Source organism: Choristoneura fumiferana, chromosome 14 (genome assembly GCF_025370935.1).
Source record: "Choristoneura fumiferana chromosome 14, NRCan_CFum_1, whole genome shotgun sequence".
NCBI classification, from domain to species: domain Eukaryota; kingdom Metazoa; phylum Arthropoda; class Insecta; order Lepidoptera; family Tortricidae; genus Choristoneura; species Choristoneura fumiferana.
The window spans coordinates 4,946,241-4,958,956 of NC_133485.1; the positions used below are offsets into that span (position 1 = coordinate 4,946,241).

Sequence of the window (12,716 nt, forward strand, 5' to 3'; positions counted from 1 at the left end):
ACCATCATGTAGGGAGGGAGGGAATAGGGGGATCCTTTCGGACCGAACAAATCAAGATCTGCAACCCTTTTACACAATAACGCTCATAACACGTTTCAGATGTTCTAAAAGATAATACATTAGGTATTACGTCATTATTACGTTAAAAACTATTGGTTAGGAGAAGGTCGTTACCGTGATATCATTTCTGTCATAATACTTGTCCATAAGTGGCGTTGATAAACTGTTTCACTTGTGCTGGTTTTTATTTACTATCGAAAGGGTCTCTTTGGAAATAAGAAGAGTTTAATATCATAGTAAGCCGTGATAGCCCAGTTATTAAGCACGGGCTCGCACAGCTCTGAGTATTCCCGATTTTTTGTTGAACTGAGCTTTATGGTGAAGAAAAATCTTCGCAAGGAATCCTGGATACGCTTGCTAAGCAATTCAATGGCGCATGTGAATTTCCGAATCCACATTAGACCCGCTTGGGAACTAGGTAGGTACAGCTTAAGATCCCTAATTCTGCAGTGAAAACCTGTGCCCAGACGCATATAGGTTGAAGAAGATAATGATGGCTGGAAATTATAATATTGTTTTTAATTAGGTAGATTAAAGCAGTGTTTTTTAACCTTTTTCATGACACGACCCTTTAGGCATCGTCTTAATAGAACGCAAATGCGCGATCATCGCAGGTTCGCGCGAATTTAAAGAACGTGCGATCAAACATATTGAACTCGAATAGGTGTCCTAACTGACAATCGCACGACGCGGTAGCGCGAATAAAATGTTTGTAAACCTATTCGCGCGAACTTAGTTCGTACGAACGCGCGATCAAACATATTATTATTGAATTCGAATAGGTGTCCTAATTGAAATTCGCGCGATGATTGCGTCGGCGGGACACCGCGCTCGCTCGCTCGGGTCGTTAGGACACATAGTTTTTGCCATCGCGCGAACACGCGATGGTCGCATCGCTTACTCGCGCGATTCGCGTTCTATTGGGACGATGGCTTAGCATGAAGAAATATTTCACGACCCCTCTACCTATTGGTTTTTTTTTCATGACTTATTTTATTTTGTGACATTATATTACTTATTATTTAGATATTTTTAAAGTTATTCTTTTTTTTACTAGAGTACCAACTGATAATAGGACCTTCGCGACCCCCCTAAAGAGGCTTTCAACCCCCCCCTCCCCACACACGAAGAAAAACACTAGATTAAAATAAGAAAAGCATTGCGTTGTTCTTGGCGACAGCACTACCGTGCGTAGTGTTCGGAGTATCGGAGGGGTCACCGTGTCAACAGAGCTCGGTAACAGACGGGTTCACAGCTCGTAAACTACCCGTTAACAGTTGGCGCAAGGCTGGCCGTCCACTGGCGAGCTAGCTGTTGGACGCTTTGTAATGCCATAATGGGCATCGGTCATACTACTAATAAGTGCGAAGGTTTGTGAGTGTGTGTGTCCTCAGTATTTCAAAGTTACAATTAAAATTATAGAAATAATATTAATTTGAATGATTTCATTCATGTTGTAGAGAACACTTTCGATGTTTATAATATTGGATGCCTCAGATCGGCTGCCCAAATTCTGTTCCTTTAAATATTTCATATTTCAAATCACGAATTGAACATCTAAATATGAAACATACTCATCCACGGTAAAACGGCGGATCGAATATGAATGAAATTTGGTATTTATATAGCTGGACATCTGGAATAACACATAGGCTACTTTTTATCCCGATATTCCCACGGGATCAGTGAAAAATATCGAAATAATCGTTGAGTTTAGAATCATGAAATTTAGCGTAGGTGTTTTGTATTATGTACCTACTGGAACGAATTTGTTTTTAGGGTTCCGTAGTCAACTAGGAACCCTTATAGTTTCGCCATGTCTGTCCGTCTGTCTGTCTGTCCGCGGCTAAGCTCAGAGACCGTTAGTACTAGAAGCTGTAATTTGGCATGAATATACATTATCAGTTACGCCAACAAAGTGGTAGAATAAAAACACGAAAAAGATGTTTTTTAAGGTACCTCCCATACGCGTAAAGTGGGGGTGTTTTTTTTTCTCGGCTAACCCAATAGCGTGGGCACGTTGGATAGGTATTTTAAAATCATTGGGGGTTGCTAAGACGATGTTTAGATACAGTGATCTGTTTGCGAAATATTCAACTTTAAAGTGCAAATTTTTATGAAAACCGAGCGTGTTGGGTGGAAAAATTATTTATTCTTTCCATCCCAAGCAGCCATAATTTGTATTTCTTCTTGTCTACGGCAACGTTTTTTATTTGTATCTATGGCCGAAGCTAATGGATGACGCACTTTATATAACAACAGTAAAATCTGAAACGACAGCTTACTCCCACTCTCTGAGCAATTATATTAACGTCACACGTCGAAATTTTATAGTCACTTATAATAAACGGGAAGGATTCTGGTTGGTCATTTTATGTCTGACCCGTGTACCTATAGATGTGACATAACTCTTCCATTAAAACAATAATTCCTCGCAACACGTAATGCGTTTCAGCACCTACTTTCAGGCAGTATCGGTGTCATTTAACCCGTTCAGTGCCGTTGACGCCCATCGGCATCTTGGTGAACCCTCATGTGATGCCACTCACTGACGCCGATGGGCGTCTAATTTAGCTTTCCCTGGGTGCCGCTGACGCATGGGCGTCTGCTCTGCAGAAGCGTCGGCATCGCTGCAAAGTACGCAATCTGGCGCGCGGCAATGAATAGGTTAAACTAATGTATACCTACGTATGTTTTCCTGTTAAAGTTTCGGACCTTGCGCATTTCAAATACTTAATAAGTTTCTGTTAAAAATTTAATTTTTGATACAAAGCTTTTTTGCTGATTGTACTTTTTGTTGACTGTATTTGCATTGTCATCCAACTTACATGTCATCCGATAAATTCAAGCCAATCCGACCACTAATGAACTTGCAAGATTTGACCAAGCAAAAACAGCAACAGTAACAAAAAGGTCAAGTTAAAAAAGCTTGTAATAGTGCCCACTGTTTCAATATTTTTACGAAAATTCCCAGATCGAGGTCAAAAAGGTTTTCCTCTTTAATTAATAACCTAACCAATTTAGTAAAGTTAAAATTGTCATTACAAAGTTCAATATCCAACTCCCCTCCCCCTTTAGCCCCCCTTTTAGGCGGCAATGCACCCGCAGTCCTAATAATGCTGTAGGTGTCCATGGGCGGTGGTGATCACTTACCATCAGGTGACCAGCTATTTGACATAAAAAAATATATATCTCAAACACGACTGAACCGATTTCTATGAAACCTAACCACCGCAAGGAACTATTACTTTCACAAAAAAAAAACTGCTTCGAAATTGGTCCTACGGTGAGAGCTACGATGCCACAGACAGATAGACAGACAGACATTGGCATCAAACTTATTACACCCCCTCTTTTTTGCGTCGGGATATAATAATAAGTAAGACTAGACAGATTGTCATAGCGACTCGTAGATGTTGAACCTTAATGTATTATTTAGAGTATACCTAGAGTATACTTACTACATTTTTGTACAATTTTCATTATGTTTTTAACGTTTCATTATACTTTATTTCTTTATACAATCAATTCAATTCCATAAATGAATTATTAAGTTCAATTACTCAAGATACAACAATAATGATAGAAAAGGTAATGTCGCCAGTGTGCTGGGGTCTATGCCGCAGGAGGGCCTCTTAGATGGTGTTTTCTTTTTAATTTTCATTTAAATTTCATGTGTTAATTTAAATACTTATAAGCACGAGTATTTTTTTTTTGGTAAGTTCGATGATACAGAAATTAGTACGTCACGAGCGTTAATTTGGGACCCATCTTAGGTCGAATATCTGTCATTTTGTATGACAATTCAAAGGATTTTTTTGGCGAAATGGGTCCCAAATTAACGCTCGTGACCCTTACCTATAGTTAGATATCTCATCATCTACTGGATATTTATGTTTTGTATGATGTATTATCTGTTGGTGATCCTTAATAAATTAATTAATTTTATTAATCAATTAATCAAAGGGCTACGCGAACAACCTGGATTTTCCGTAAAAGCTTCTCATTCATAAGCTTTTACCTCTATTATTTTAATGTCATTTCTCTTTAATAATAATGTCACCTAGATCGTCTTCGGGCATTCTATTATTGTAAAAGCCGTACGTATTATTTTAAAATTAAGTTTTCACTGAAAGGGTTCTGAAATGTTTAATTAAGTCACAATTTACACACTTAAGAACAACACAGGTAGAGTCATTTATTGATGAAAAAAATACATACGAGTACTTACTTATTGTGTGTGAAATAGAAATGGTACCCATATATTAAACAATTTTAACGCATAAATAGTTACTTAGGCTATTTTTTGCACATCGGTTTTTTAAACGCGCTCTTTCCATTTTCTTTTGAACGTCAATGAAGAGCCACGATCTAATTTTTCTTAATGAAGGAGTATCACGCTAAAATGGCTGGACGGGTTTGAATGAAATTTGGTTTGTAGAGAGTTAAATAAAAACCTTTTGATTCAACTGCCGGTTTCAATGAAGTGCGCAGCCGCGGGTAAATAAAAAACAAGCATTCTATATTTGATTAAAAAATTTCAATGGCTGGCTAGTATGAATAATGATTTTTTATTTCAGAAACAACGGATCTCCAGACGTAAAAAGCATGTCGGGTCCGCTGCAAGCGTGCCGCGTCGCTTGCGCACCACAGCTGAGGTTAGTCAGTTCAGTTTGTGACAACCAGAAGGGCTACAATGAAATGAGAAAATTGAAGTTCCTATCGTACCGTCCCTTTCCTTTTCGTATTAAATAATATTAGCATCAGCGGGACGGCAAGATACTAAGTAAGTTAGAATTTTGTACTTCGTAGTAATATAAGGCTAAACATCTAGTGGATACTTCTTTGACAATAAGAGCGTTTTGATTGAACGCTTTGCCATTAACGTGATAATATATTTTCAGGGTCGTGTATAAACAACTATCAACCCCTGGATTAGGTAAGTTGCTGAAGATCAAGTTAAAGGTTTAACCTTTTGAACACCACGGTCAGCCACAGACGACTATAAAAAAAATCGGAAAATCGCTCCATAGGCGCCACGTAACGCGAACACGGCTGACATAGTGCCTATGGCAGATTTTCAGCTGTCGCGATTTGCCGACCGTGGCGGTCAAAGGGTTTTAGAAGCTCAACAGATCGAGACAGTATAAAGCTTCATAATTCGCCCACATATGGAATAATCTGTGGGCTCCCCAGTACCAGGGACCGCATACAACGGAGAGCGACTCGAATAACGAGTTTCCGATCGACTTGACGGCGCTGCGTACTTCACTATTCTCTATCCCATGTACAACGCTCTTATTCGGCCCTGCCGCATCCTTTCGCCATACGCGACAACACTTCCATCCTCACCATTTAGATGGTTGGCGACTGTAGAAATTTCCTGCCTCGCACAGCAAAACTCTGGAATGGCTATGACCTTCAAGTTTTCAAGTGAAATTGTGGGCATGTCCATGGGCGATAATCGCTTAACATCAGGCGAATAGGGTTAAGAAAATTGGCATTCAATTTAATAAACTTAAATAAAATACATTTTGGATAACAATGCAAGCAGATGAAGCAGATTTAACAAACAAAGCTTGCAGGTGTGTCTGTCAAACAATGTGTTAGTAATTAAATTATGTACAGTTTTACAGGGTGATCAATCCAAATGGGTCAGTAGGGCTACAGAAGTAAGAAACTATGAGAGATAGCGAAATCTGTTCTTAGGAACCATGGCGTCGATTTAAAATTTAATAAAAATGGCATAAAAATTTTACCGACTGACATATAGAATTGAGGTCCAATGTCAATTACCTTGTTTTTTTTAGAAATTCCGGTTTTTGAACGAATCATATACCTAGTTTACGTACGTATACGTTTGTATTTTTTTTACCAAAACTTAGGTAATTTATTCCTTACTTCTTAATGAGAATTTTTATACAAACCAGGCGCCATAAAGACAATATTTTTAACATAGATAACGTAAGTAAATTCTATTTTCGTAGGGGCACTGACTGAAGGCGACACGAGACAAGCTCTTCTTTCAAGATTCTTGGCTGCGTTTTTTGAGAGGGTATTAGTTTCAATTAATTTAAATAGTTGTAGGTGGTAGGACCTTGTGCAAGATCCGCCCGGATTGCTACCACCATCTTGCTCGCTAATCCTGCCGTGAAGCAGCAGTGCTTGCACTGTTGTGTTTCGGCGTGGAGAGTAAGACAGCCGGTGAAATAACTGGCACTTGAGGTATTCCATCTTAGGCCTCTAGGTTGGCAACGCATCTGCAATACCCAGGTGTTGTAGTTGTCTATGGGCGGTGGTGATCTCTTACCATCAGGAGACCCACTTGCTCGTTTGCCATCCAGTCAAACAAAAAAAAAAAAAAAAAAAAAAAAACCTACTTAAGTAAGTAACAATGTAGAATTTAACTTGATGTTGTTTTTTAAACCATTTTAAATTGCAACTGTTTTTGATGGCGCGGAATGTAATAATTATTCAACACGCTCGCTTTTTATCTAAAAACAATGGTCAAGTGTGTTCTGATACTAGTATGCGGCAAATTCGACCCTTTAAAAAGTCTAATATTTGGCTAACGGATTCCTAAATCAAAGTGGTCGTAGCATACTTATAATGTTTTCGAAAAACTTATCCAATGTTTTTTTTTTATTTATTTGATAAGAAACAAACAGTCATACAGATAAATAAAAGCAATTTACATTATGGGTTATAAACCAGACCTAGGTATCTAGTTTCCTTAATTAACAAAAAAATTATCTATAATTAATATGAGTTTAGATGAGAAATATAATCATCCTCACTTACTACCTATTTACTAATCCTTATTATAATTTTTTAAATTTTCGATGTGAACAGGCGCTGGATGGTCTCAGCTGGGTTGCCAGCGAGCGCACCGTACTAGAAAGGCTACTGGACGTGGAAATAGCAGTGCGAGAGGCTGGCAACACCAGTGCTCTGCTGTATGGCCCTGACGATAGTACGCCTTCGTACTTAGCAGTCACTTGGTAAGTTTGCAATGGTATGTGTTCTTACCAGCCTAAGGTCATACATACATAATAGTGCCAGGGCCGGATTTATAGGCCTATAGCCTATATAGCTATAACTCCACAAAGGATATTGAAATATATAAAAAAATCAACAGGTCAGCGACTTTTTTCGTTTTTTTTTAGTTTTTTTATCGCTTTTGAGGCTTCCACTCCTTCACTGTCACAAAACCTCTAGACCTCTAAATCCGGCCCTGTGTATCCAACGCACGTAGAATCGCAATTATATCCACCACTTCTTTCTATCAAACGGCGTAGGATGAGAGAAGAACGAGATGGTTAAATGCTATCGCTAGCACCCGCGCGTAATATGCCTCTGGACGTTCTTCAGTGCAGGAATATAGCCTGCACCGTCCTGTCTGCCACGGGGGAGACATCCTCAAATTATACTCACTCATTTGTCTTCAAACTAAATTTTACAGACAGCTGACGGTGATTATTTGTTTTTGTAGAGCCAATAAAAAAGACTACGGTTCTCGAGATACAAACCCGTAACAGACAAATAGACGGACAGCGAAGCGACAGTAATAGGGTTCCTTTTGTCACGCTTCGGAACCCTTAAAAAGACAAACGTCTCGATTACGCAACCAACAGGCTCTATATACGAAGTGCAAAATTCGAAATTCGTTCTTGCCGTCCCGCTGACGCTTATATTATTTAACACGAGAGTAAGAAGGACGGCATGATACGAATTTCGATTTTCGATTTCGTAGTAGCCCCCCTGAGAAAGCGTTCGGTAGCGCACACGCTCGTTACCGGGCCGTAGCTTAGTGGGCAAACGTGAATTATATTGTCTCTGTAAATTTCGAACCAGCGAAAGGATAACAATTATAGCCTAGGGGCTCCTTAGGACCGGTATAAAACATGATATATAGTTTCATCCAACCTTGGCTCGTTCTGTGATCTGTACCTGTAAGTTGGGAGGCTATTTCCAAAAGCAAGTACTTGTATAATCCACGAGGAAAAACGTAATCGGTTGTTTTGAAGAAATGCTGAAAAAATTCCATTCATAACATGTTTACGTTTTATTAATTTAAAGATTTTATTTCGAGGTGCTATAGGAGATGGGGGGCGTGCAATCGGGAAAAATCTGTTATTGACGACTAAGCTATGCTTGGAGTTTCTTTGCGTGATGGAATCCGGAATACGGAAATTCGTTACCTAAATTAACCGACATAGCTGAAATAACATGCAAGTTGAAGTGACAATGGGCTTGGGCGGACCACATTGTTCGAAGAACAAATAACCGTTGGGGGTGAGAAGTCCTCGAGTGGCGACCACGAACCGGAAGACGAAGCGTTGGCAAGCCTCCCTCGCACCAGGTGGATTGACGACATCGTGACAATTGCCGGGCAACCGGATCAAGCGGCGAGTTGTCGGTCATATTGTGGCGTTCTATGAGGGAGGCCTTTGTTCAGAAGTGGCCGTCTTCCGGCTGATGATGATGATGGAAGGAAGGATTCAAACAGTGCCGGACTTTTACCGGCAAAAAAACCTGGCTTAACGTCCCCAACTTCCTGGAGCTTGCTGGTGCGCTAAAACGCGTAGAATATTTCAAGTCCGATTATTGGAAGTCCGGCCAAAAATGTTCGTCATACAATTTTATATCATAAATATCATTAGTCATAATTAGTATTTGTTACTAACGGTCGCAATCCCAAATCTTATGAGTTGCGATGGTATATACCTTAGGTAGTCATAAAATATTATGAAAGAAAAAGTTATGATTTATAAATTTATGACAAGTGATGATTATGAACACAAATTGGTAGTAGAATAAAAAATCAGAGTATCGATTTTATGCGAGTCAATATGGACCCGTGTAAGACAGTAGTATTTTAAGAGAATTGTATTGGGCAGGTGGGGCCAGGAGTGGACCCTAGCCACCCTGGACGCTATGGTGTTCGGCTGTGTCCTCCTCGCTGCTGGGGACTGGCTGCTAGCTGCTCTGACTACTCTCATAGTCTGGCAGGTAACGACAAAAATAATCCATATCGAACAAAACTCGGATGAGATTTTTGCCAAAGCTGAAACGAAGGCGCTTCTCTCGCGCTTCACGCTCGCTTGCTTAGCAATAACAATAATCTTAGGTTCAATTTTTTTTAAATGAACTAAAACAATAACTTTGCTCACCCGCGACCTTCCTTTTAACCTGGGACCTCCGCAAAGTAACGCCTGATTCAATAAATTAAGTACCTATTAATTTTTTTTGCATCTTTGAAACTTTCATTGATCATTACTATTATCACCTATGCCTTATACGTACACATCCCACTGATGGGCATTTGCCGACTTTTGAGAGGAGGCACAGGCACACACAAGCATTTGTGTTGTAGTTCCCATGCGGAACCAGTGTGCATTGTGAAGTTCACACACACTGAATGAAAATATTTTTACAAGGAGAAAAACATATTATGTTAGTTATTTTGTTAATTGAATGACTTCGAGGTTATGTAGATTTCCTCACGATAATTTCTCCACCGTAAAGCTCGTAGTGAATTTCTAATGTAATTTCGCACAGCTCGAGTTAAAAATGAACCCACATCCTCTGCTTTAAAGGCCGTACAACGAACCTACTTAGATACTCAGCTAATAAAATTTCACATTTGATTGATACATCAACATTAATAGGTACATATACTCGATTTGGATAGGCTTAACTAAATGTAAACAATACAACGTCAATTTGGTGTCTTGAAATTGAAATTCCCCCATTAAACTATCTAAACATTTTACATTTCTGTATTGAATTGAAATACACTAGTCTAGTCTAGTTTTTATTACAATGATAGATAAGTAAAATGTATAAAAACCTTGAATGTAGCAAATCTGGCAGCTGAAGTTTGTTTACATTTAGTTAAATACCTATCCAAACCAAGTATACAATTACTTTTCTTCGCAGGCGATGAAACATTCAAGAAAGTGGTTTGGCGACAGAAATCTGAAGCAAAACATTGGTATAGAAACCATGATATAACAACGTAATAACATTACATAAACCTGCTGCGAGAAAATTAATCAAGGAACCAGTGAAGCTAATCATCAGCTGACTGTGCGCGCAAAAATGATTAACATTTTTAGCATTCTTTTGCTGAACAAGTTTTGCTTCGGTAGTAACATAAGTGATGTAGTTCTTAACTATACTTATACCAATATGAGTGAACTAATAAAAGAGTTTGGTGAACCTGCTATAGATAGCGCAGATGTCATGGATTTGCTGAACACGAATGAGACAATATATGAGCATTTAATCAAGAATCAACCGAAACTATTGATAGTTGAAAAAAGGTCACCTTCTGATGGCCCATTCTATAATCTAATTAGAAACATCTGTAATACAATTTTATATGATTTCAAGAATCGTAAAATACCTATATATATAAAAGTTTTAGGTGAAAGTCTAAAAGGATTAGGGCACGGCTATTTAAAAAGACTAGTGAGACATGTTTCCAAGCAGTTGAAACATCTATCGCAATATAGCGGATCGTATATGAAAAGGAAAGTAAGATATTTTATGAAAGATATCCGGAAAGAAAAACCGAGGAGAATAGAGTTCTTTAACTCGATGAATTCTCTTTTCAGTAGTATCTATTGGGACAATAAAATGGATGAATATATTTGGCTACTTCAGGATTTCGGGAGAGGCAGGAGACGATCAATTGACCAGGAAACGAGAAGGTTATGTTCGGTTGCGTTCGACAAGCTGTACAAGCAACGCAGGAAAAAGAGGGAAGCTATTTTAAACAAGTTAATGCTAGCTTACAGAGAGTATTTGATTGACCATGTCAGTGTTCGTTTTGAAATTGGGGAAGTAAATAAATAGAAACTGAATATCTTTTTCTCATCAAGAAAATAGTGATGCTTTGAAGATAGGCGCTGTTTGTACCACAGGCATACTTAAAGTATTTCTTAGGGAATTAGATATGTTAAATGTTTGTTATTAGGTATGCTCATTTTCTTCTTAAAAACATTTCAGTCGAATCAGTCCTAGCTCGTACGTACGAGACGAAAAATAACTATTTTGATTGACGAATAATATTCTTGAACACATTTACTTAGGTATATACTTATAACTTTGCAGCAATAATCTGCTCTATGACTTTTCAAACCGTGAAATTGATTTTGCTTAGGTATATTCTGTCCAAGTAAGCATGCGTTCGTACGTAATAAACGTTTGTTTGATATTATATTTTAATGTCCTTTTAATAAATATAGCAACAAGTATAAGCCTCCTCGGAATAAAAGACGAGCCGAGTAAATTCGGGAAGAATGAACGATTATTAATATTCGACAAATACATGAAGAGACCCGGCGTCAAATCTGAAGGTATATTCGAAAGGTTCCTAAGAAATCTACTGGAAACTTTGATCCATCATTTTCCCATCAATAAGCTCGGTAAGTACGTACGAATTTTGAGCGAGCAACTTCGACGTATGGATTATAAATATACCAAACGTTTGTCCAAACATTTGAGTCATTTGTCAAAAATGTACAGAGACGAAATTAGAAGTGAACTATTGGAATATCGGAATGAATTGTTCCGAAAATCGCCGCATCGGGTTGAATTTTTGACTGCCATGAATGACGTGTTCACTCTCGAGCAAAATTTGCGTTTCGACGATTACATTTACGATTTAAGAAATTACGGGACCAGAGACAAGTTGACCATCCACGAGGAAACCTCAAACCTACTTAACAATATCATCGTTGACACCATCCTCAAGCTGAGTGACAGCCAACAGCGAGCAATCGTCAGAAAACTTAGAAGAGCTGTAAAAGAATATGAAGAGGACCCTGATTTTCCCCAATCCGGTTCCGATGAGATGAGAGACTTGCATCTAGTTTTTGTTTAAGCAACTACTGTGCCTATATAGGTAGTGCCACGAGAGTTGAAGTGAATGATTTCACACACAGCTACAAAATGCCGCGTAATCATTTGAACTCTTAATTTTAATTTTCTTATCAAAAATTAATTCACCGGACTGAACTCATGAACATTATGAGTAAACATTACTTTAGCGGGGTTTCATGACAGGCGCGAACGGGTAACCATGATTGGTTCGTGCTACGTCGTGCGCGCGCACTGGAAGCTCATTGGTTGACTTTCGAGTGCGCGGGCTTGACGTCGCACGGTTCGAAATGGACCCAAGAATTTATTTCCTTTATTTTTTCATAACTTATTAGACGGAATTAAAATGCGAGTTTACATGAAAAAAATAGTTAATGTTCTTTTTTCTGTCGTGTTTTTATATTAAATTAATCTGTATTATCTTATCAGTAAATATTCAGTTGGTTGCGTCAAACGTTTTCTTATTTGTTCAAAGCCTAACTATAATGACTCTTTACTAATTTTTTAACAATAGTTTGGACATTATTTTTTGGTATTGGCAATGGGGCTATCGTTTTTTGTCTCACTAGATGGCGCACTGTTGCGTGAGGTTTTTAAGTATGGCTTTCAAAGTTTGTTATTACGGGCGTGAAAACAAAGTTTAGATTAAAATCATATTTAATACACCTTAAAACCGTACCATAAAAATATCGAGCATGCCACAGTGTTGCATCTCCCCGTTTGGTTCGGAAAAAAGGGAGGACAAAGGTTTCCGAAAGACAAAACTG

The 12,716-nt window shown here is 38.4% G+C and overlaps 1 protein-coding gene across 1 annotated transcript in view; it reads left to right on the forward strand.

Annotated features, from left to right (window-relative positions):
• The window catches only part of LOC141434789 (meckelin), a 31,715-nt gene extending 19,312 nt beyond the window's left edge, over window positions 1-12,403 (forward strand). Inside the window, exons 11-16 of the mRNA XM_074097229.1 lie at window positions 4,641-4,718; window positions 4,965-4,999; window positions 6,048-6,115; window positions 6,913-7,061; window positions 8,961-9,072; window positions 10,003-12,403. Coding sequence (XP_073953330.1) covers window positions 4,641-4,718; window positions 4,965-4,999; window positions 6,048-6,115; window positions 6,913-7,061; window positions 8,961-9,072; window positions 10,003-10,077 — 517 coding nt within the window. The 3' untranslated portion in view covers window positions 10,078-12,403. The remainder of the gene's footprint in view (window positions 1-4,640; window positions 4,719-4,964; window positions 5,000-6,047; window positions 6,116-6,912; window positions 7,062-8,960; window positions 9,073-10,002) is intronic.
• Window positions 12,404-12,716: the final 313 nt, after the last annotated feature.